The sequence below is a fragment of the Rhea americana genome, unplaced genomic scaffold (assembly GCF_003343005.1).
Source record: "Rhea americana isolate MKP2758 unplaced genomic scaffold, rheAme1 scaffold_308, whole genome shotgun sequence".
In the NCBI taxonomy this organism is placed as follows: Eukaryota; Metazoa; Chordata; class Aves; order Rheiformes; family Rheidae; genus Rhea; species Rhea americana.
In genome coordinates, this window is record NW_028186433.1 from 403,362 (window position 1) to 428,467 (window position 25,106).

General features: G+C 56.0%; 1 protein-coding gene across 2 annotated transcripts in view; it reads right to left on the minus strand.

Moving 5' to 3' along the window:
• Positions 1-1,238: 1,238 nt before the first annotated feature.
• Positions 1,239-25,106, minus strand: part of KCNH6 (potassium voltage-gated channel subfamily H member 6) — a 35,410-nt gene continuing 11,542 nt past the window's right edge. The window contains exons 3-16 of one of the 2 annotated variants that reach the window (XM_085309943.1): positions 24,752-24,907; positions 20,587-20,696; positions 18,216-18,528; positions 16,297-16,508; positions 11,380-11,808; positions 10,267-10,666; positions 9,711-9,910; positions 6,980-7,232; positions 6,517-6,710; positions 5,043-5,142; positions 4,392-4,679; positions 3,823-4,003; positions 2,985-3,183; positions 1,239-2,605 (exon numbers count right to left, since the gene is read on the minus strand). In XM_085309943.1, coding sequence (XP_085166069.1) covers positions 2,318-2,605; positions 2,985-3,183; positions 3,823-4,003; positions 4,392-4,679; positions 5,043-5,142; positions 6,517-6,710; positions 6,980-7,232; positions 9,711-9,910; positions 10,267-10,666; positions 11,380-11,808; positions 16,297-16,508; positions 18,216-18,528; positions 20,587-20,696; positions 24,752-24,907 — 3,323 coding nt within the window. In that variant the 3' untranslated portion in view covers positions 1,239-2,317. The remainder of the gene's footprint in view (positions 2,606-2,984; positions 3,184-3,822; positions 4,004-4,391; positions 4,680-5,042; positions 5,143-6,516; positions 6,711-6,979; positions 7,233-9,710; positions 9,911-10,266; positions 10,667-11,379; positions 11,809-16,296; positions 16,509-18,215; positions 18,529-20,586; positions 20,697-24,751; positions 24,908-25,106) is intronic. The other variant, XM_085309945.1, reaches the window with a different exon arrangement.

Genomic DNA, 25,106 nt, shown 5'->3' on the forward strand with positions numbered 1-25,106 from the left:
AGGCGGAGGCGGGCGACGGCGGCGAGCGGGGCGAGGCGGCAGCGCGCCCCGGGCCCGGCTCCAAACCCCGGCAACGGCGAGGGCAGCGCAGAGGCCGTTTGGGATTCGGCCCCTCACACAACGGGAGCGGAAGCCACGCGGGGAGCCCCGCCCCTTGCGCGCGGGTTGGCTGTGCGGCCTGTCACTTACAATTCCGGGCAGCTATTGGTTAATTCTCCCGTCCGTTTGGCCCTCTCTGGTCTGCTATTGGTCYTTTCACCCATCATTCCAAACGGACGCTGGCCCCTTTGACTGAGATAACCTACCGTTGCGTTTGGTCCCACCCCAGACGGAGGCCATGCTCGTTCTCGAAACCCCATTGGCTGCCAGGGGTCGCAGTGGCACGAGGCGGGATCTTGAGCCCTTGCCGATAACCGATTGGCGGGAGGAGATGTCAATCACATGAGTGGCGGCGGAGCCGTTCAGGCGCCCGCTGGGGTGGGCGGTTCGAGTCCCGCCTCCGCCGAGTGGCTGAGAGCGACGGGTCTGCCTGTAATTAACCGGAGCCTAATTATCGGATTTGATTTTTGGTAGCGCTCAACAGCCTCGGAGCAATGTCCTGAGCCTCACCTGGGGAAGGAGCCTGTGCAGGCCTCCCAGCAGCTCCTGGCTGGACGGGGGTGGACCGCGGCGCGGCGCGCCTGGCGTGAGCCTGCGGGCCGAGGAGCCGTGAGCCCCAGGCCGGGCAGCTGCTTGCCTCTGTCGTGGGCACCCCAGGGGCARGATGTGGGTACAGTTGCCCAGCTCTCCTATGGAGCCATTGAATTGGGATAGGACCTGGAGCAGTTTCTCCTTTAGCAAGGGGTGTAGAGCAAGTTCTGGTATTGGTACGGTTGTCTGAATATCTCACGTGCTCCAAGGACTCTTGGTGTAATCTCTGCCTGAGGTGTTGCTAGATTGTTTCACATACGCAGGGGAACAGTAGTTGGCTTGTTCTGCAGAAAAGCTTTTGCAAAGAGCTACTGAGACCAAACTGCATCCTGTTGGGAAGGAATTGTTCAGCAAAGACCAACTAAACCCCATCCTTGATGTATAAGATCTGCTCATGGGCTCTGATAGTGCCACAGGCCCTGGCAGAAGCAGCTGGAGTTTGATCACAGTCTTCTCAGGGGTCTTTACAGATGAGGATTTGGACTCTGAAGCTACTGCCAGGGATRTATATTTGCTGATGTTCCCAACAAACATGGCCATAATCCACATTAGGTGCCAAAAACATCTTTATTAGCAAAGTGTACACTAAAACTCCAGAGAAAGAGATGCTCACAGTTTTACTACTCTCAAAGGGAGCTCAATACATTACTTGAGCAGGCGGCCTAGGACTGTTACAGCATCTAACCGAACGGCAAGGTGGCAGTGCTAAGTGGGCTTCTCCTATAAGGAATGCTGTGGGAGTCTGCTAGGAAAGGGCTGGGGAGGAGGAAGCATCTATCAAATCTTTATCAAAAGAAATAAGCTGAGAGGAAGGGCTGGACATGAGGCGTCTGGGGCATTTCAGCTTTCTGGGATTGTGCTTTTGAGTTTTGTGCTTTATGCCCAGGCCGATGACCAGCTGGGTTCATCTGGGGGTGGTGGGATGCATGTGTTGGGGWTTGCAAGGTGCAACCAGCCTTGCTGGAGAAATCAGTGCCCTAGGACTCATGCTGACACGTGCTGAAATGGTGGGGATTGTTGGCCCTTAGTTTCTCAGTGGCAGTCAGGTAGGRCAGAGATAGCTTCTGTCCTTGTCCTGGGGTTCACCCCTGTAGCTCTCCCCAGTACTGCAGTACTGCACTGTGCAGTTCTCCTCCTCCTCTGGTGACTACCCTTTCTGTAATGCCAGTGCCTTCAGGCTCTGCTGGGCYAGGCCCAGTGCCAACACAATGGTCCCTGCTCCAAAGAGCGGACAGCGAAGTGGCCTCGCAGCTGAGTGCTGCAGATTTGCCCTTCTCTAGTTGCTGTGGCTCRTTTGGCTTGTGCCATTCTTGAGAGGAAGCCTTGGCAAGGAAGAGGAGGTGGGTGCTGTTTGGCCTACCCAGCTTGTTGGTGACCACAAGAAAGAACTGTTCTGGGTTTGCTATAATGTGCAAATGACATCTACTCTATGGGAACTGCTGGAAAATGTTGATCTTGGAAGCCAGCCACTCTACGCTTCCTTTCATGGTGGCAGAAGACAGCTACAAATTATACCCCTGAGCCAATGGCATTGTCCTCCATCTTACCCCAGCAGTCAAAATCAACATCAACTGAATGACTTCRCAGTTGAAGTTCCTCTTGACTTGCTTTGCAGCCCCCACATCTCTTAACTTCCAGGAAGTACTGGGTCGGAGAGGTGTCTCTGAATGTCCTGGTGCCCCGAAGATGCCTCCAAGTGCTCAGGGAGGGAAGGGAAGCGAGAGCCCTGGCAGAGTCCCTGGGTATTTGGCGCCCTTTGGTGAGGAGGCTCTGGGTTTGGGAGAGTTGGGGAATGGTGCTCCTGCTCAGAGTAGATCGTCATGGTTTCGTCGGATGCCACGGTCAGGTGTATCCCGCTTGACAAGGAGTCCTTGGATTTCAAGTGGAACTTTTCTACCTCTGTGTAGCTTGGACTCTGGGGGGAAAGGAGGAACCAAGTTGGTTATGGTAAAAGCAAAATGATGTAGCCATGGTCTCGCCTCACCCCATCAGGCCCTGAACCCCCAAATGTCTTTTTTTTCCTGAAGAGACCTCAGAGCGGAGGAACCCACTGCCCTCCCCACTGACTAGGCAGCCTGCTTGTGTTGGAAATACCCCTAAAACCAGCAGCACATTGCACAGAAGCATACCCGGGTAGATGTGCTGCTTTTTCAAGACCCCTGGGCTTTGCTTGGACCTTAGACCCTGGCTGGGCTTTGCATGCTTTCTGGAGAAAAACACTGGCCCTACATGGATCCATCTACTGGAGGTGGAAGGAGGCTCTGCTGGTGCTGAGCTAGGAATGGTGGCCTTACCTGCCCCGGGACCGTCTGCTCCTCTTCCTCTAGGGGTGCGCAGGGGGCAAGTGGCTCCAGGCTCTGCGAGACTAGGCCGTACATAGCCAGGTTGTGGGAGGATGGTGAGATGGGGCTGTACGCAGGCGGCACTTGGGACAGCTGGCGCTGCAGGAGCTGGAGGATTATATTAATGTCTGATGACATCCTGGACTCCAGCCTGGGGACAGAGCAGCCCAGCATTAACACAGTGCATCCCAGTGGTGCAGCACAGAACAGATTTGACTGCTCCAAACCCYGAGGAGATAAGTGGCATTTGGATGAGATGGGCAAAACCCCTGTGCAAAAGGGCAAGAGCTGAGAGGCAGCAGAGTGGGTGCTGCCCAAAGCCTTTAAACCTGCATCTCTGGCGTGGGTCGTGCTTCCTTCTCATCCCAAAATGTGCCTTTTTCTTGTTTAGAGGACAGTGATCTGCACAAGCTTCGTTTGCTCAAGCAAGAGGAGGTTTGCAGCTCTTYCCAGCAGGAAGAGGAGCCCTGCAAAGGGCTCGGGTCGTGAGCCTGAGTGGTTTCGTGTCTGTGATTATATCAAGATTGAAGGCAGCAGCAAAGCAGCTGTGCCCAAGGGTGGCGGGACAGTAGTGGACAAAGTGCTGGGCTGCAGTCAGGGCCAAGACTGGCAGTTCAAGSAGCTTCTATATTTGCAAAGCACTCTTACCACTTCCCCCAAGAGTGCAGTCTCCCAAAGGGTCAGGAGGTGGCATCTGCTGCACACAGAGCCACYCTTGGGGAGCAGGACAGGGTGATGCCCCAGAATCCCCTTAGATGCCAGGCAACCSCACACCCAGGACCTGCCCCACCTGCTGAGCTGGGCCTGCAGGAGCTCTAGCCTGGACTCGATCTGTCCTGGTCTGTAGTCGTCAGGCAGTGGGATGTCCCGGGGACTGTGCACCAAGGAGACGTGTTGTAGGGGCTCCAGGTTATGATTTGGCTCTCGGTCCTCCCAGAAGGTGAACATGTTGGGGACGTCCAGCGGGGTGGCTGGAAGAGGCGAGATTTCAGCACTTCTATTTCTAGCATCTCCTGGCCCCACTGACATGGAGGCACTATCTGCAGCCCTACTCCAAATGCCATCACCCAACATGCTTGTGGGGATTCATCACCCTGGCACCCAAGGTGCTCATGGAACTCCATTACTCTGGCACCCAGGAGTAGCCCCAACAGGGTCCCTGGGTGCTAGAAGAAATCCCAGGGCATGGGAGGGATGGAGCAGGCACTGCCAAGGAGTAAAAAGTAGTAAGGAGCTTTGACCACAAGCGTGGCCCTCCTCAGTTCTGAAAAAGTTGCTTATCTTTGCCCCGAGATGTGGCTACCAGGCCCAAGCATCCCTTGCCACCCTCCTGCCAGTTTTGACTGCCACCGTGGGTACCTGCGTAGGACTGGCTGCTCTCTGCTGCCTGTTTGATGGCCTCTGTGCCACCGGTGCTGGTGGTGACAAGGCTGAACGCAGGCAGAGCAAAGTTGTCCTTTTTGGGTGCAGGGAAGGGTTCGGCTTTTGTGGGGTTGCTGGGTTTGGCTTCCTCGTCGCTGGTCTGGGAGCAGGGGGTGGTGCTGCTGCCCAGGTCGTCCCACTGGTCCTTACTCAGGGGGTCCTGCGGGTTGGTGAGCTCTGAGTAGGTGTGATACTGCTCTGCATCAGAGGTGCCCATGTCTGGGTCTGTGGGGCAGCACAACAGGTTAATTTGGGGAGCGCCAGGACTGGCAAAATCAGCCCCCATCCCCTCTAGGCTGCCTGTAGAACTGGGACAGCCTAAGGAAAGGGAGGGTGGGTGCTGAGAGGGTGGAGACATGCAGCCTGGTTTGCAGGGACGGGGGCCCTGACAGCCACCTCCGCTTAGGGGTGTCTGCCAGAGCCAGGGCAGTAAGTGAACGGCGGTCCTGCTTCTCAGCTCTGCAAGCCAGGTTCTGCCAACGCTGCTGGCTGCAGAGCCTGCTCAGGGCCAAGCCGTGCGCGAGAGCTCCTGGCGTGGGAACAGCCGGAGCAGCGGCGAGSAGGCAGGGGAGGCAGGGGAGGACTCACCGGGCTTGCTGGGCTGGCAAAGGGAGCGCTTGCATCGGCGCGCCCTCCGGTAGGTGCAGTCATACTCCTCGCTGAGTGGTGAGCGAGGAACGCTGTCTGCCTGAGGGACGAGAGGGGCTGGTCATGGGGGCATGGGTATCCCGGCCCTTCCGTGGATGTCCCAATCCCATGCTGGGCCAGCACCCTTTGAGGGTTGGTCCCTGACCACTTCTGGCTCTGCTTTGCTGCCCTGTGCCACACAGCAACTTCTGGACCAGAGACATAGTTCAAGGGACTCTAGAGCCTGGCCTGCGTGCTCAGAAGCGATTAGCTTTGATTTCTTGGGGGACTGAGGGGCATCACATCATGAGGAGGGAAGGAGCACCCTGGAGTGGGACAGGACTTAGATGGAATTTTACTTTCTTTTCTATCTCACCAGCAAGTGTCTGCAAAAAATAAGAGGAAAGGACAAAGTCCAGTGGTAAAGTTTAAGACTCCAATAGCAAGGGCAAAAATCAAGTCATTCTCTGATTCCAAACCTGATTATTTAAAAAGGAGTTTTTCTGAGCAAGCTGGTATCCAAGCTGATAAAGCTTGAGATTATTTCTCACTTCAGCAGCCTGACGACATGAGTGTGACCCTCCAGGAAACTGGATTTAAGCATGTGTTACAAGTTAAGGGCAGTTTCTTGGATGGGAACCAAAGTGAGGACATGTCTATGAAATGACATCTTTCCTCATGAATGTAGAACAGCAGGAGGCAAAATGCAAAGGCGTAACACTGCGACATTAGTGACACAGCCCATCTGTGTTGTGGAGATACACACAGGTCTGTGCACAACTCATTTTGTATCCCAAGAGCGTGGTACTGTTGTGACAGGTTGAGGCCCTGCCACGGCGACAGTCATGAGCTGGCACCATGTCCCACCAGACGCGTGGTGTCAGGAAGGGCTGCCGCATCCTGTTGTGCTGTAACACTGTGTCAGCCCAACAGGTGACACAGCAGGACAAGGCTGGCCTGTGCTATCGTGTTGACACGTGATGACGTTGTATCGTCTGCCACCACAAACGTCTGGGCTGTAATGAGACAGTGTTACGTTGTGGCTCCACACCGCAATGGTGTATTGCAGCGATGCTTCCCATGCYCCATCCTTCTACAACACAGTTCTGCCATGATACGGAAAAATATGTTACYGGAGTCACTTTGCAACTCGGAAACACTTGCCTACGCTGAGCAGTCCTGGAGATGCGGTACAGGTGCCACAGAGTGGGGTACTACCTATGTAGTAGTTGGGCCATCTTTCCCAGTGAGCCTGCAGGATGCGTGTGCCTGCTGGGCCCTGGGAGAAACTGCAACCCCCTGGAGAGAGCCTTTGGGAATGTGGCTGCTGGCCAGTCCAGACTGGAGCACAGACTGGTGTCCTCACTTTAGCCCTCCCACTCACCCAGTTCAAGGCATTGACCATGTGCCTCTCTGGGACAACCTTGGCACTCACATCTCGCAGGTTGAAGGTGATCTCTAAGTTGCTCCAGAAGTTGTCAGAGAAGGCTGGGTACATGTCCAAGACCTCCAGCAGGTCCTCTCGCTGGATCTTGTGCAAGTCGCAGTAAGTCAGGGCCCTTACATCAGCATTGGACTTCCCTGGACGAGCATAGAGGCTGATGGGCTCCCCAAAGATGTCATTCTTCCCTGTGCCAAGGAGACAGCTCATTACGGGAGGTCAGTGGCCACCCAGGCTCCAGGTGTGCTGGACCCGAGGACCTCAGGGCTCACAGACAAGGGACTGCCCAGTAACCCTGACCCTGATTGTGGACCCTGAAAGCCCTCCCTTCTCCAGGACATCCCCAACCATCCTCCCTGGGATCATCTCCCTGGGAGGTGAGCCCCTTGCTCACCGCTATTGCCCTTCACCCCTTGCCCATCATCCCTCACCCTCCCAGAAGGAAGGACTTTTCCACCTAAAATGGCCACCACAATGTCTTCCCTGAGGATCTCGATGGAGCCACGGGAGATGAAGTAGAGGGTGGTGAGGACATCTCCGTAGTGCACCAGGGTGTCTCCTGGTGGTGCATGGGTTGTCTTGAACTTCATGGCCAGGGCGCGGAGGCAGCCTTTGCTGGCACCCCGGAAAGCCTTGCAGTTCTGGAGGAGGGTGCGGTTGAGGTGGAGGCAGATGTCTGCCTGCAGGCAGTCGGGGAAGCCCTTCAGCACCTGGGGGGAGTGAGAGAGAGAGACAGGGTCATGCCACAGCCCCTGGGAAGGACTGCCGTGATCCTCTTCACCCCATGGCTTGCASGCTGGACAATACATAGCATGGCATGTTGGCACTGAATGGTGTTTACCAGAAAGCCAAAATCTCAGAGCTGGGGGGACCTTCTGATCTTTATGTGGTGGACATCTGTCTGTCCATCCCAGCCTTAYACTGCACGTGATGATGAGGATGAGAGCATTCCTGAGCAAATAAAAATATAATAATAAAAATAACCAGATCAATCTATTTATACTCACTGGTGGCATATTGCCCTTTCATCTCCCTGCCCACTAATCTTGGCTGAAAGAGAGCACAAACTGGTATTCAGGTGCTGTCCTAATTAAACAGCACCTGCCTGAATGCCAAGAAGCAGCACAGGCCAGTTGTGTGCTGCAATAGCTAAATATACCCGTGGCAAATACCTCTTGTTTAACAAAAGCTCTTGAAAGCAAATCTGGAGGTGAAACCAAGGTAAAATTAGTAACAAAGAAAAAGCCGCTGGCATGGATGGGCCAGAGCTGGGTGCTGGGGTGAAAGGGGCCCTTTTTCTGCATCTGTGTGACCGGTGACTCCCGCTGTGCAGGCACGGGAGCCAGCACATGGGCAGAGCTCGCTGGCGCCCTGTCCGTGCACAGCCAGGGAGGTCAGAGCTGGCGGCTTCGGTGCATGAAGTAGGCTCTGGGGTGGCTTTCTGCACCCTTGCATGGAGAGGGGGAGGTCAGCAGGTGCTAAGCAGCTCTTCCCTTCCTATACTGGATTTTGCTGCAGGGAATCCTCCCAGACTATGAGGATCCACCTGAATTCGGGGGTTTTTTTTGGAGATCAAGAGGYGTATGGCTCCTGGGGCCCTTGCTTTCCTCTCTGCTCACTTCTCACTTATCTAAAACTCAGACCACCAGGCTGGGGCCAGCAAGCGTGGCTCTATTCCTGGCTCTGTCCCAACKGCACAGGCTGCCAGTGGTGACTTAGTTTCGCTACTGGGAAATCAGGTAGAGGAGTGGATCAAGACATGGGATGACTGATTAGATCATATTGCATCTTAGCAATATCCAGCAGGATTCATGTGAGCAATGGCACATTCAAGCTGCAAGTTTAGCTCACCACAGTGGATTTGTGACCTGAGTTTGCACAAAACCAGGAGGAGAAGGTAATCTGTTGCAGGCTAATTTCTAGTTATTACTATTGATGTCCAGCCCAAGGTTTCTCCTCCATGGACACTGCATGGGGAAGGTTTAACTCAAAGCTCTCCCAGCAGCAAAAGCCCAGACACTGCCCATTATATCAGTTGTTTAACGAGGCAGCAACAGCTGAAGACRGAGAGACTGAATTCATCCAAGCCAACCAGGCTCCCAGTAGTGCTCAGGGGTGGAGGGAGCATCAAGTCTCAGATGCAAGGGGAGTATGGGCTGGAAATAAAGGGACTAGTGGCCTGGCCAGGGCTGAGGGACAGGGAGCACTGGGCCACTGCAGAAGGACAGGCTGTTGTAGGCACTGAGATGTCCCATCTCTCTCCTTGTCTTGTTCCTTCTTGTTCCTCTCTGCGTTGTGGCCGGCTGAGCCAGCTGTGGTGCATTGGACCCTGTGACCATGAGTCTAYGGGCCCCAGCAAGCTAAGTTCTGCCGTTGCAGTGCCCCAGCATTGCTCTGGGGCTGCCTGGCTCCTGAGGCTAAACCTGCTCCTAACCCCTTTGGGGCCATAGTGCCATCAGCACAGGCCTGCTGCATGTCACCAAGGCTTCCCTTCCTCGTGGGGCTCTGAGACACGGCATCTTTCCAGCTTGGCTCCGCCATTGATCCTTCACTTTCCTAACAAACAGCCACTCTCCAGGCCCTAATTAAAATGGATCGAGGTTTATTTAAATGCCCTCCTTTCCCTGCCACTGAGAGCGTGATGCACTTTGCTTAGCAACCAGCTGCATGGAGGGGAGCTAGATCAATAAAGGCTCCATGGCTCTGCCAATGCTAGCGCACACCGGCCCGAGAGCCTGCGGTGCCGACCAGGGCCCTGAGTTCCTCCCCAGCGTACCGGCAGTAATGTGGGCCAAAGCTTCCCTCCAGCTGAGAAATGCCTTCCCTGCCCCAGCAGATACCATGCTGGCATCCCACTGTCAAGCAAGGGTGCTCACGAAGCTTGTGCAGATGGGCAGAGAAACTGATAGCCAGAGCGTGGGGAAGCTGACAGAGAGAGCATGGATGAATGCATAGATTAGTGTGAAGGTATGGACTGGCAGAGGGGAGAAGGAGAAAGAGGTGTGTGGTGGGCAGACAAACAGACCTTTGGGGGTCATTCAGACATGTCTTCTTTAGACATGTCTTCAGCCACCCAAGTCTTCTCATGTCTCCTTTCCACCCTGGTAGAAAGGGAAGCGGAGGTGGACCCCAGGTCATTCAGGATGAGGTGCCTCCAGGAGCACAGAGCCTTCCCGCCTTCCACTCACCGCGTTCATGTCGATGCCATTAGTGTAGGACCAGGCATGCTGGAAATACTCCTCCAGGCGCTGGCGTAGGGGGTTGGGGATCTGGTGGAAGCGGATGAACTCCTTGACCCGCAGCATCTGGGTGTGGTAGCGGGCTGTCCCAGAGTACAGGCGCTGGATGATGGCAGAGACATTTCCGAAGATGCTGGCATACATCAGAGCTGTAACGAGAGTGCAGGACTCAGCAGGACACAGGCAGTCACAGCTGCCCCGGTTGGTCATGCTCTCCACTTCTCACCCCAGCACCAGTTCTGGCCCCTCCAGATTGCTGGTCCTTGAGCAGTCCCAAACTATTATGGGCCTGCAAGCCAGTGGGTTTTTGAAACCTGTGTTTCTATCTATCTCTCCGTCAGTTTGCCTGTGCCTAGAAGGCACGGCTGGAGGAAAACCTCTGCTAAAACCACATGTGTTACAGCCCAGTAGGGTCTCTCCCCATATTACCAGCCTGCTTCAGCCCTCCAGTACCCAGGGTTTTCAAGGCAGGGATGTGGGTGGTGGGGCACAGCCCAGCACTCACAGCCGATGAGCATGACGCAGATGGAGAAGATCTTCTCRGAGTTGGTGTTGGGTGAGACATTGCCAAAACCCACACTGGTGAGGCTGCTGAAGGTGAAGTAGAGGGCAGTGACGTATTTGTCCTTGATGGACGGGCCAGAGGAGAGATCACTGTCATTGTAGCGCTTGCCGATCTGGTCACCCAGGTTGTCCAGCCAGCCGATCTTGTGCTCCATGTAGGGCCGCTCTACATTGCCAATGGCATACCAGATGCAGGCCAGCCAGTGGGCGATGAGGGCAAAGGTGCACATGAGCAGGAACAGCACGGCTGCTCCATACTCGGAGTACCGATCCAGCTTGCGGGCCACGCGGACCAGGCGCAGCAGCCGGGCTGTCTTCAGCAGTCCAATGAGAGTGGTGGTCTGCAGGGGAAATGCAAGAAACCTTAGTGAGGAGTAGGGGACCAGGGGGGATAAGTCTGGCCAAAGACATGTCTAGCCTGGCCAAGCTCCCTTTGAAGGATGATGATGCACTTTGAAAGCATGAATCACCTTATCCTGGAGGTGACATCTGAAACAGGTTAGATGAATCACAACAGAAAGATGAGTTTTCCTCCACTGACTCTAGAGGGAACCCAAACTCTAGTGGCCCTGAACTGAGGGAGGGGCTCTGGATAGCAGAGCCATCCTGGAAGGTTTTGCCAACATTTTGAGCCTGGCTGCAAAARCAGTCCCCAAATCAGCCTCCATGGTATGTGGGACTAGCCCCTAAACTGAGCTCCCAGCTTGCTGTGCTGAGTCAACCCTCAGTCTGTCTCCCCCCAGAGAGGGGCAGGTACAGTTGGTCTATATCTTAGCACCTGCAGTAAGATCAATGTGGACACCAGGCTGTCTAACCCTTTGGACAGAGTCCCAGCTGCTTAATAAACAGCAGTAAAAACACTTTTGTGCATCCCTCTGACTAACCATCCCTCCCCTCACAGACCTAGCCATCCACCAGTTGCATCAGCCCATGCATACCCCTCTCTGTCTCTACCATCTCTCTCTCTCTCTCTCTCTCTCTCCCCCGCCCCCCAAATCCCTCTGTGAGTTCCCTCCTCCCCTAATGGATGCTGCCCTCCTGGCCCAGCCTGTACCTCATCGGAGCCAGAGCGGAAGATGAGTAGGTCAAAGGGGATGGCCGCAACCATATCGATGAGGAACCAGCCCTTGAAGTAGTGGATGGCAATCTTGCCAGGGTGGCTCACCACCTCATCATTGATGTTGACATAGGTGGTACGGAAGTTGATAATGATGTCCACAATGAACATGATGTCCACAATGAGGTCAATAATGTTGAGCGGGTCGCAGGAATAGCCACAGTCCCAGCGCTTCTCTTCCACCTGCTCCTCGTTGAGCAGGAAGGCAGCAGAGTATGGGGTGAACACGGCGGTGTAGATGACCAGCAGAAGGATGAGCCAGTCCCACACGGCCTTGAAGGGACTGTAGTGGAGGATGGTCCATCGGTGGATGCGTGGTGCCTGCAGCTTGTACTCTGGAAGTACATCCGCCCCCAGGGACAGCACCTGCCGGGAGATGGGGGGTAAGAAGGATGCAGAGACCAGGAGGGAGGTTGGTCAAGGCCAGGATCTGGGTGAGCAGCTCCCCCATGCTGGTAAGGCAGTGGAGAGCACAYGCTGGGTTTCCTTCACCTTTTCCATCCTAGTTTCCTTCATGTGTGTTTGTCCAGGAGGCAACRAGGTGATTATGAGTTACCCCACTGTGTTGCTGACAGAACTGTCTGCCCAGCTCCTCGGCTGTTTCTGATGGCCAGAGCATCCTTGGGCATCAACCTGCTTTACACTCTTCAGACTCTRCCATGTCAGCAGGGAAGGAAGAGTGCTTGGCAGGAATCAGCCCARGTGCCTCCTGTTGGGCCTCCTTGTGTCCTCAGTTCCGTGCCACAAGCTCTGGGAGCTGCTGAGGATCCTCAGCATGGGGTTCTGGGGACAGTGAGGAAAATCCGATCCCAGGGCCACTGTGTGGCCTGGCCCTGAGAGAACCGGAGTGTTCGGCAGCACGTGAGCTTGGCATGGTGCCTTCCTCGGCCCCAGCAGAAACCTTCACCTTAATGACTCCCTGTGGACTGCCATCATCTGAACAGAGGGGATGGCTCAGGCCACAGCACCACGACCCGCAGCAAACCCTGGCCTTGGGCAATGCCCCGTTTCCCTTCCTCCCTCTGTGCTATCTGGAGACATCCCCAGAGTGGGGGATGACCTGCAGCCAGCCAACAGGCACAAAGYGGTCTCACATGCGCAGCCATCCTCCCACATCGTCACGTGCTCCTGGGTCTGTCCACCCTCCTGGRGAGAGGCTCTGGAGCTCACATGGCACCCGGTGAATCCCCAAACATCCCAGGTCCATCCTGGTTCCCTCATCTCCTCCGGTCCTTAACCGCATTGCCCAGCTGCCGGAGGAGACGGAGGTGCTCGTCGCTGCCCGTCAGTCTCCAGGACGAAAGGACTAATCCCAGGGGGCACCGAAGCCACAAAATGCAAGCTGTCGGGGGCCAGGAGGGCTGGGGGGGAGGGCTGAGGGTGCCCCGAGGAAGGGTTTGGGGGTAGTTTCCAAGACAGCAGCTCTGTCTTGGCTTGGATGCTGGGAGAGATGGGTTGTTTGGTGAACCCCTGGCAAACAGCACGGTTTTTTTTGCAACTGCAACCTGCTGCCAGGAGAGGAGAGTCCCTGCACGGGTCTCACATTGCGACAAGCAGCTCAGAATGCCCTGAGGCCACAGTGATGGGCACTGCAGTGACACCGGCGATAGACGAGGGAAACAGCCTGGTCCTCCCTGCACTGACACCCATCTCGTGCTCTGCGGCTCAAGGGACTTCCCAAAGGTGCCCAGCAAGGGGACACCGAGCGGACGGAGCCACCCCCGCRTCCCGGTCTGGCGACCGAGCGGCTGCTCGAGCATCCCGGAGCCTCGGCCGGTCCCGCACCCCGTCCGCCCCCCCGGCTCCTACCTTCCTGCGGCCAGACCGGCGCCCTGGGCGGCAGCCGGTGCGTGGTGACATCTGGGCATCCACCGTGCAGGCCCCGATCCCCGCGCGCTCAGGCAGCGACTGGCATCACGGGTGGCCCCCGGGGCCAGCACGGCGGCGTTGCTCACGCGCACGCGGCTGCGAAGGGCATTCGGGAGCCCGGCACGGATTGATCAAAACCAATCGATGCTCGGGCCCCAGTGGAGAGCAGAGCGCCCGTGGGGCGGCGGGAGCCGCCGACGTCGCTGGCCGAGGGAGAGGGGAGGGATAGGAAAAAGTGACTGAAATCGAATCGTTGCAGAGCCGCCTTGTCCCCGCTGCTCTGCGGGACGCGCGCGGCTGCGGGGTGGCCCCGGCGGTGGCCCGGGTGGCCCCGGGGAGCTTGCACGCGCGGTGGCACGACGGCGGGGCGCGAGACCCACCGGGCGCCCCTTCCCTCGTCCCCCCCCCCGCCCTGTCTCCTGCGCTTCCCGGCTTGAGCGGCAGTTTGAGGCTCATGTCGGCGCTCGGAGCGGGGCGGCGAGGGAGGGAGGGAGCTGGGCGCGGGCACGGAGAGACCCTCGAGCACAAGGGGCTGGGCAGGATCCGGCCCGCGGCTGCTGCCCCCCCCCCGGCACGTATCCTGCGTGTCCCAGCGCCCGCGTCCCTGCCGCGAGGCCGGCCCAGCTCCCTCCTGCCCTCCACCCGCCGCCCCCCGGGACGGCTCGAGGGCGCCTGGCGAGGTGTCCCCGTGCGGGGCAGGGCCCTGGCGTGCCGTCGCTGGCACCCCCAGGGCGTCCGAGCGCGCCCGCCCGCCCCGAGCCGTGCCCCCCCAGAGCCGGCGGCCCTGCCGGCCGAGGCCGACGCGATCGTGACGCTTGTGACCTGCTCCCCCCTCCCGCTCGCTGCGGGGCCGCCTGCCGCTCACGGCGGGCTCTCCGTGCCGGGCAGCCGGTATTTTTAGACCCCATTAACTGGCTCTCCTTGCTCTCTTTGCCTCCCCCGTGAATTAATTAATGGCCAGGAGTGACGAGCCGTGGCTTGGCTGGAGGCACCTCCCGTGGCTGCGCGGGGAGATCCCGGCGCGCGGTGGCCCTGCTTCTCCAGCGCCCCGTCCCAGGACGGCCGGACGCCTGGGTCCTCGGAGGCGGCGCTGCCTCGTGGGTGGATGCGACACGTAGCCGGCCGAGAGGAGAGGACCGGGACATCCCACCCCACCGGGAGGTTTAAGGCGAAGGGAAGAGCTGACCCCCCCCCCCGTGCCGCCCAGCCCGCCCGCAGCCACGGCCCGTCAGCTCCCATCCCGTCACCTCGCAGCCGGCTAATGACCGGCATCGAGCAGCCAGCGCCGCTGCACCAGCGTCGGCCCCGGCGCTTAGCAGCGATCCCGGCGCGGTGGCTGCCGGACCGTGGGCCGCGCGGCTGCTCCCCCATCCCCGGGGACCCGGGCCCGCTCGGGCGGCCCCGAGAGCAGAGGAACAGCCAAGCTGGCTTCAGCCTTGGAAGGTCAACCAAGGAGAGGAGCACATCTATAAGACCCCAAACGCCACGGGGAGGAGGGAGCCTGCTCACCGCTGGCGGAGGTTGACGGGGCCGGGAGGAAACTCTATCAGGGCCCCGGGATTTAATACCCCTCTCTGGCTCAGCAAGCGCCCAGGCTGCAAACTGTTGGGGCTGGAGGGTTTTCTGCTGATGGATACCTGGGTTCTCCCTGCCGTTAAATCTTCCCTAGGTATCTGCTGCTGGCAACGGTGGGAGACAGGGGTGTCGTTAGACTTATCTGCAAGCCACTGGCTCTCCTAATTCCTGCTGCAGGCTTCTCCTATCAAYTTTTTGTTTGTTCACTGACTCAAAGTCGTAATTTTCCAACAACAATTTAAAAAACACTTTCTTCCTGCACTTAGAAGGAGGAAACACTGCTGTGGGCATCTCCCCGAGCCCCGCGTCTCCCAGCTTGGCTCCCAGGCCAGCGGTTGACATGTGTCTTGGGCAGGTGAGCGCCAAGACGGGTCCTGGCTGGCCTGTGTCCCTTCCCCGCTCATGCTGGCACCAGTGCGTCCCTGTTCCTGGCACTGGGATGCATCTGGAGGGAGAGGAAGCTCGGCACATGTGTCCTCTCTAGGGACAGTGCAGTGCCAGACATACCTGCGGTGACAGTGCAAGTCCATGCATGTCTCCTAGGGTGACAGAGCAATGCCAGGTGCATTGCCTATAGCGATGGCACAGTGCCATGCGTGTCCCCTACACTGCCAGGCACCTCTTACCATGACACATTCCCTATGGTGACAGTGCCCTGGCATGTGTGTCACCTGCAGTGACAGTGTGCTGCCATGCATGTCCCCTTTGGAGACAGTGCAACGCCACGTGGGTCGCCTTYGGTGACGTTACACTGCTGTGTGTGTCCCCTGCGGGGACAGCGCGGTGCCACGGGTGTTGGTGACAGCATGGTGCCACGCGTGTCCCCTTTGGTGACAGTGCAGTGCCACCTGCTGTCTCGCGGGGGAACGCATGGCCCCTCCGCATGGCCGCCATGCTCCCAATCGCATCCCAGGCAGCGTGAAGGGATGTGGAGCCCACCATCAGGGCCACCACACTTAAGGCAGTTTGTGCCCATGTCCTCCAGCACCACCCTGTCTCTCATCACAGTCAAGGTCAGATGGGGCAATGCAGAGCAGAAAAGGGCTGTGGGAGCTCAAACTGCGCCTGCGTGGTGTAATGCAGCCTGGAGGAAGGCTGGTGCAGCACACTCAAAGCAAAATGCGTTCCTTCTGTATACAAATTACCCAGAAGTATTGATTCAGTGGGGAAAAAAAAAGCTATTACTTCAACCATTCGGTTCATACAGGAAGAGATAAAAATAAAATGCAGAGATGCTGGAATTTCTCACTGGGTGGAAATGCCASGTATCACTATCTCCTCTCCCTTTCCCTCTTCTCCAAAAAATATGGCACAGAAATTACTATGAACATACCAGTGTGCCAACACAGCCATGCCTGCTGCTGCAACAGCGCCATGGTCCTACGTGGAGCTGTCCCGCCGCCCACGTACCTGCGTGACCTTCTCGGTGACATTCTGTGTGCGCTCTGTCACTTTGTGGGGTGCGATTATCTCAATCTCCGTGGTTGAGCCGGAGCGGTGCTTCTCCAGGTTGAACTCCACAAAGTTGAGCGTGAACTGGGGGATCTGGCTGATGGTCCGATACTTCATGAGATCCGAGTCTGAGGTGGAGTTTGGGGGGTTGGGTTTGACRTGGGAAGCCTCTGAAAGAAAACCAAGGTGGAGAGGACTATTCAGGAAGGCAGCAGGAGCAGGAACAGATCAGCAGATCATGCTGACCTCCATGGCATGACAGCCAGGAGCTGGGGATTACCATAAAGTGGCCACCTAGAAAGGTAATGATGTCTGCCTGGCCAAAAAGGTCAGCTTCTTCAGGGCAGCTCCTGACATGCTCAACCTGAGACACCTTAGAGGGGCCTGCTTTTCAGACAGATCATCCACCTTCTCACCATCAAACCTCCTTCAAGGGTCTCAGACTGGCTGCCAAAATACAGAGTATCCAACATCCTTAGCTACCTCTGAAGACTGTGGTGGGTTAGAGACCAGCCCCAATAAAGTGCAGCAGAAAAGGGTGTCAAGAATTGGCATGAAAGGACATGAATGAAGAAGTAGGTTTCCTCCATATTTGCATACTCAAACGTGGCCAACATAGCTCTTGACCTGCTGCTCGTGTTCTTGTTCAGTAAACTGAGTCAGGAGCTGGGCARTGTTCTCACATGGATGTATCCTCCACCTCCAGGCTCCAAGGGGGAGGATAGAGATTTCTCCTGAAGAAGAAATATAGCCTGGCTGGGGTTTGCCAGGCCATGCTGGTCTGGGTCATAGTGCTCCAGGTGCTTGTTCTTGGCTGTCCACACTGGAGACCTGCTGGACCTGCCCAGACCAAGCACGTGGTTTTCCTCCCTGAGGACACTCAGATGCAGGACAAGGAAGGGGCTCCAGAGGTGGCTGGCTCGTGGACTGGCTCTTGGCAAAGTGCAGCCATGGAAGGGGCACATACCTAGGCCCAGAGGTCTGGAAACATCCTTGGGACCATTGTGTCCCATTCTGTCTATCTCCTATGGGCAGGGCAGGGTTATTTTTTCAGTTTTCTACTGATTCTATCCCTTGCACTCCGATATCGTCCCAAGAGATGTCATTGGCAGGAAGTGTATCTGAAGACATGTGGAACATACACAGCACTGACCTTCCTGCTGTCCACCCTTCTCCCCGCCTCCCCCCCCAGATTCTTTTTCCTTCCTCCATGCTGCAGGCCCTCCTCTGGAGGGGCTGTAAAATTTCACTGTTTGAGGAGTCATGATTCCCTACCCCATTTTCACTAGCCAAACACCACAGACTGATCTCTCTCCATCCTTCTAGCATCTTGATTKCTGATGCTTCTCTTGCCTGACCTCCACCTCATTTGTCAACATCATGAGAACAAGAGATCCAGAAATGAATACCACGGTGAAAGTACATTTCCTCCAGGCTTACAGAGGTGGACTAGTTGGTGTTTAGTTCACCTCTAATCCATGGGTATTGCTTATATTTCATGGGCTGATTGACCCCTTCTGCTCCTTCCCATAGGAGGTGGGATGGGAGCTCAGAATGCCTCTCATAAGGTTTACACCAGGCAGATCTATGAGGCAGCGAAACACAAGACCATGCAGTCTCACACATTTCACCCACAAAAACACAGATGGATCTTTCTAAAGAGCAGAACCTGCCTACACGGGGAAACACATCAAAAGCAGTTTGTTTTTAGGGAGAAGACCCCAACTTATCTCCACTTTTCAGAGTTAAAAACAGTACAGAGTAAGAGATTGCCCCCAGGAAGTGCCCTGGAGGACACTCAGTGGAGGCCCCAGCTGCTGTAGCCCAGGACCACCACTCCCACAGTAGGACATAGAACTCCATGGGTTTTCCCCTACCTGAGTTTGCCCTCCTTTCCCTGAATTTTCTCTGGAACTCAGACCTCGCAGCCTCAAAGTTGTCCAAGGAGGAGACCCTGCGGAGGCTGTGGAAGCTGCCCCCATGGCGAGACCGAGCCAAACCCCAAGCAGCATATGACCCTGGTGGGCCCAGCAAGGGAGGTGCTTGTTTCGGGGATGAGTGTTGTACGGTGGGGTCAGCCTCCAGGCTCGGCCTCCTCTCCTTTTCCAGGAGGGATTCGGTCTCTGACTGCATACAGTTCTCCTTGGGCGATGTCTTCAAGTCCCTCAAAATCAGGGAGTCACCACTAGGCTTTAAGACAGCCAGGAGAAAGCGTTTCATTAGAAGAGTGCRGGGGGAGGGGGAGGGGAAGGGAAAGGAGAGGGAAGCTAGGAGAGGGAAGAGGAAGGGCAGAGGGCTGGGAAGCGCTGCTGATTCATGAGTTCAGCTCCAACTTGGACCAGAACTGAGGGTGCTTTGTGGCGTGGCTACCGAGTCCTCAGGGACTTGGCAACTTCTACATTTCTCATAGCACCAAGATGGCCCCACCAGGTGCCTCCTGCTCCCTGGAGGCTGAGCAAATGAAGGACTATTTGCAAGGCATTGCTGAGCAGATGAGAAGCAGGCCAGAGCAAGAAAAGAGGAAATTCTAGAGATAGGTTTCTTTGTAGAACATGCCTTGAGATGCCCTTTTCCAAGATGTACCTATGTCTCACCACTGGACCTTCTCTTTCCTCATTCACTGCAAGAGTTCAGACCACCAAGGAGAGTCAGTGCTCCAGGCCCTGAGCTGGTGTSTAACGGAGATGATGTGTTCTGCACCAGAAAGCACTGGAGAAGCTGCTGGGCTTGCAAGCTCTGTCATATGTGGTCCTTCCTCTCCTACAGCACTCCTYGGCCATTGTGAAACTTTTTCCCTGGACACCTAGAGAATGTCCACGCTTTAATGACTCCTGCAATGGGGCATGCAAAGCAACCACCTCCTGGGGCAAAAATCTGAAGGTCTAAGTCCGTTCCAGTCACAGCCACAAGACTGACTGTGTTTTTGCCTGTATGCCCAAGGCAACAAAAGGATGTGGCACTTTTCACTGTCCCTAAGGACCCTACAGCATGTTTCAGGTTGTCTTGCATGAATACCTGGCGGGGGTYAGGCTGCTTGCTTGCCTCTGCACCTGCTGGGCTGCCATCACTTGGCCTAGACTCCACTGGTGGTGGGTAACTAGGTTGTCCTCAGAGCAGCTAACAGCACAGCGTACACCTTCCACATATGATTACCTAAAAATGTTTCAGTACACTGTATCCTTTCTACTTGGGAGCACCTGGAGCCTTTAGCAGCACTAGTGTCCTTGAGATTGATATGCCTAGAGCATCTCACTACTACAGATGTCTTCAACTTTCCGTAAGTAGMACCTCCAATAAGATAGGTACCTTTCACAAGATCATGTCTGTAATTTTGAGAAGCAGCTATATCCAGTCTGYCTGGATATACCTGATACAGCAACAGTCTAGTGCCTGGACATATCTTAGCAGAGCAAGAGACTCTTACCGTGAGCCTTCTGCCTCTACCTAGAATGTTTCAGAACACAACACATCTTTGCCTGGAGGTACCTTGAGCTCTTTCAACAGTCAAGAAGATAATGAGAACAACAGTCTCTAAAGAAGCTCCATTACAAAAGGCCGCAGATATTTTTCAGCATGGTCAGCAATGATAGCATCATCCTTCATTAGAAACACAAAAACTTTGCTGCAGTAACAGGGGAGCTGGCACTTTAGTAGGTCCCTGGAAGGACTGAGAAGCCAGCACTACCAATGCTGCCTGGGATGGGACATGCACTGCCAGGAAAACATGAGGAAATGCAACATTTCAAGGCATGCCTGCAAGTTATTGCCACTTCTGCTCCTTGCTCAGACCAGACCTGCTTTAGTCTCACTGCAGTCACTAGCACGTTCCCTTCTCAGAGCAGCGCATCCCATATTCCTTGCAGGCTCCCTGCAAACCCATGTGACTCCAGCATCCAGGCAGCTTGCACTACTAAGCCAGACCTTCTCCTAGCTTCAGCAGTAGTGTCTGCAGGCTGGTGCATGTCTCCTGCACCCCCTGCAGACCTCTCCAGGGCCATGGCACACACCGTATCAGGCTAGCCCCTCAGAGCAGCAGGTTCTAGCTCTATCCCATGCGACCAAGGCAACAACGCTCACTGCCAGCCCTTGCTAAGGCTCATGCTCAGCACTGACCCGTCGCGGGAGCCCCTGCCACCGAACACGGCACTAGCCACAGCAGCCAAAGGGGAACGGGGTGGGGAGAGCTGAGGAAGAGCACTGGGTCCTAGCCTGAGGCATGGACTTGTATCAGACAAAGGCTACGGTTACCTTTCCATAGTCAATGGCTACTCCATCAAACTCACTGGTGGGCAGAGATTTCCGCTGGATTTTGAGTCGCCGCAGGGACGGGAGACTAAACTTCAACCTCCTACCTTGACCTTGTTAAAAAGAAAAACACAAACAAAACACAAGAGACACAGATGTAACCTAGCTGCACACAACGTCTGGAGCGAGACGGCCACGGAGGGTCGGGAGGGCARGGGAACAGGCTACAGGTGTCTCCCAGTTAGATTACTGGTGGACATTGGTGCTCCACGTCCTCCTGGGTTGACCRTGTTGGCTCTCATACTTTACAGCTAGGGCCTAGGCTGAGGCTGTGCCACACACGAGGCAAAATCCCTGCCAAGCCCGCACTAAACCGGCTCCCTCGGGCAGAGACCCTGCAGCTCAACCGCACAGTGGAGGGAGCTTGGAGAGCAGGAGCACAGCTTTCCTCAAGGACCGTTCACCCTCCCAGAGCGATGCTGAAGGCTGCCTGGGACTCAGGGAGAAGAGCAGCCCCCAGAGCACCTCGAGYGCAGGCCTGCTTCTGCTCCTCCCCTCCCCACGACTGGCCTGGCCACCACACCTCCGATAACGCCATACGGATCTGGCCTGSGACCGGCTGGGCAACCGAACCTAGTGGAGAACCCCTGCACCCTGCTCTCCCCAGGCCTTGCAGCAAATCTCCTGCTCCTCAGCTGGCGTTGGGGGACTCCCGTGCCACACGGCCCTTCTTCCTCCAGCAATCTCACTCTTCCTGTGCTGGCTCAGGGCTCATACCAGCTCAACCACTGCCACTCAAGGGAGATCWTGGCCTAGCAGAAAGCACCACTGTATTGGAGTAGAGTCCTCTACATTAGCAGATGCAAGACGGAAAGGTGCAGAAGATGTTTAAATCAGTTAAGRAGGTTAAAGCCACTTAAGGGATTTGGACCTGAAGGAAACTGAGCCTCTAAATCTCCTTGGTGGGACTTGGAAAAAGTAAAAATCAGCCTGTAAGTTTATAAGGCATTAAAAAATAGTTTTAGCATTTTTGTTCCTGAAGTTATTCTGGATTTTAGGTGAGGGAATGCTGGAACAAAGACTACATTTGACAGTGCTCTTGCTGCCACCCCAGGCAATGAGGAGGCCACCTCACTGAAGCCCCAGGGACCGATGGCAAGGGAACCGCCTGGGTTAAGAGAGTTAAGAGAGGGGAGGAAGCAGAGCAGGCTGAGAGCAAGGGGCAAAGTGGGAGCCAGAAGAGTGTGGGGCAACTGCATGAAGCAGATATCRAAACTGGGTAAGGACTGTGGGGCTAGAAGGAAGCGATGACTGAGTGAGAAGAGAAGAGAGAAACTCCAAGGACCACTGAAGGGGGCTAGGGGACTGGTTCAAGCAARTGTGGCCAAGTCCGTGTGGATTCCCCTTATGTGAGTGGGGAAGCTGGAGGTGAGGTCAGCTGAGGCAAGCAGGACACACAGAGAGGAGTTTGGGCTGGGGGGAGATGGGAGTGAGGGAGGATGGAGAGAAGGGGTCAGACTTGGAGAGGAACCAGCAGAAATCCGTGTCTGCTAGGGCATGCTCCCCAACAGCACCCAGAGTGGGACACCAGGTCCCTGGTGATGACCCRTAGTGATAAAATCTCTCATCTGCTTGCAAGGCCAACCCACTGAGGAGGCAGCTCCTGCTACAACAGGGTTTCCATCAGCTCGAGCAGCAGTCTGTGCTCCCCTGCCATTCCCTCCTGCTTTGTGCCTCCTGCTCCTGTCCTGGGACAGCTCTGGCATCCATTCATCTCTCAGCAGATCCAGCTGTGCTCGCTAATTAATTGGACAAAAGATTTTCCTGGGCAAAACCAAGGTGCTGGTCTTCTGCTGGGTTAGTGAGTGGAGGTGGCTCAGCAGAGTCCCGCAGGTGCAGGACCATGCAGGGCCAGGAGCCAGGGAGAAAAACCCCTTGCTTAGCTCAGCATCACCCTACATTAAAAATTAAGTGGCCTCAATCCACTGTTAGGTGATACTTTGTCTCACTTTCCTTATGTCTTGGTCCTCCATTAGCAATAATACCTCTTGATTGCATAGAGAAGAGATCCCTGGATGCGGGGGAAGCTACACGATCTCCAGAAATGCATTGCTTTCTCTAAGAGAAAGCAGCATATTGAGGAGCTGTTCATTTTTAGCAGGTTTTGCCTTCCTTCACTTAGCCTTGATACATAACCGAAAAGCTACGGTAGGCTCCCAGCCCTTTGCACAGCTGGTAAGAGAGGAGATGACTCCTGGCCCAGCTCCTATAGATCACTACCTTGGCCGGCACAACTCGAGCTCGAGTCCTCATCCACCCTTGCAGCAGCCCAGAGCCTGAGCCAAGCCCGGGGCCAAGCTTACAGATGGCAGAAGCAAGCAGCCGACCTTCCCCGCACGCCGAGCAAGCCAGGGACCGGCCGAGCAGCCGCTTGTGGCCTTGTAATTAAAGACTCCATCAGAAACCCTATGCACAAGAGACCAATCTGAGATTGCACAGGCAACTCTGGCATTTCCTCATTCCCCTGGGCTTGGCTTTGACACCTGAGTAATGCTCCTTGGGGTATGCAATATAATATTGAGCACGCAGGAAATCAATAAGTGCCATTTCTATGTGAGCACCGTCTGTAGCCAAATACACATCTCAGGCTATTTTAGATAGGATACAAATGTGTAATATGTCAAGACATATTGACAACTGAAGAGGCTGGAAGCCAGCAACGTTGGTGGTACTTAGGATGTACTTAGCAGCCCATTCAGTAGATGTTAACTGGCATTATATTAATGCACCAAAGAGAATACTCACTGCTTCACAGCCAAAGGAATACGTGCACAAGCAAGATGTACGTACACACGCACATGTCTGTAAGTCCTGTGTGCGTACGTCTGGCATAATGACATGCAAAATGATTAATCACACACACCGTCTCCACTGGTACACACGGCCCCGTATGCACACACATCAGCTGCTCTGGCGTATAAACACGCGCTGAGCCTGGGTGCATTTAAAGCTCACGCTAAAGTCCTGATCCAACGGGTAGCGGGGCGGATGCGCCTTGGCTGCTGCTTTACCCGGCCGTCCCGCCACGCGTCCCTGGCCTTGCCGTGCCTCCCACGCGCGGCAGCACGGGGGGACAGACCTGGCCTGGTCCYGCTGCATTAACTTTGATCCATGTATTTCAGCCCGACTCAAAGCGCACGGCAGGTGACACTGCTATATATAGTGAAAYGCACGGCCAGGCACGCTGCTTGCCTTAAGATATGTGTCAGACCATTTCTCTGCATAAAAACATAGATGACTAACACAGAGGAGGGGGTAGCAGAAACTGCGCCTCTCCTCCAGGGCCAGGTCTAACACGCTGCGGTGGGTTGAATGCCTCTTTCAGCATCTGAATACCTTTAAGAACCTCGTCACGGCTCTCCCTTTGCTTCAGCCTTCCCTAAAATGGGAATTTGAATTTTCCCTGCCTCGAAAGCCCCTGTAAACCCTTCCAGCTCGGGGCAGAGCTGAGGCTTGTAGGCAGCATGGCCACAGTGATGTGCAATAGCTTCCTCCCACYGCTGGATAAGGACCTCTCCCAGGCTACGGGTGCCATCACCCGGCTGCCCTGGAGCACCCACCACCGCCTAACCCTGCCCGGCGGTGACCGCCCGTGTCCTGCAGCCCTGGAGCACCCTGAGTCGGGGGTGACCTGCGGCAGGCACAGGGGACCCAGGCAGCTGAGCAGCCGGGCTGCGGGTCGCACAGGCGGCCAGGCTCAAAAGCCCTTTTTATTTTATTTTATTTTATTTTATTTTATTTTTTTGCCCCATTGCTTTTGAGTCAGATCAGTCCGCTGATGGGGATGCTTTGGCCCCGGGGCTCTGCCAGCCCAAAGGAAGCGGCTGAAGAGGGTGCCAGGGCCAGGCCGGCTGCCTTCAGCACCGAATTACGTGGGGTTTGCAGAACCGYGCGTGTTGGCTCCTCCCGGGYYGCCGGCRRCCCGGGAGGGACCGTGGYGCCACCCCCGCGCGGAGGGGCTGCGAGGTCTGTGCCGGGCCGGCCCGCCGCGGGGTTCAGCCCGTTCCTCCTCCGCAGGCTCACGGAGGCTGCCCGGAGGATGCGGCCAAGGCCAGCGCTGCCCTCCCTCCGTCCCCGCCGTCCCCGCGCCGGCGCCGGCGACACTCACCCGAGCGCCAGCTCTGCGACAGCCGCCGGTGCAGGCTCCGGCCGGCGCTCTTGGCCACGAGCTGCGCCAGGTCCTCGAAGTTCAGGATGAACATGATGACGACGCCTTCCTCGTTCTTCACCGGGACCACGTCCACCAGGCACCGGAAACACGAGGCTGCCACAGAGCAGAGACAGGGCTCAGGGGGCCGCCCGGGGCTCTGCCCACCGTCCCCCTCTTTGCAGCACCATGCTTTGGAGCAGAAGTATTTTTTTTAAGCATTCAGCTGCAATTCCTCACTGCGGGAATGGAGGATTAGGATGGTCCAAGCCCTTGGAGAAGTTTGTCTATCTGCAGAGTGCTAACACAGATTGCA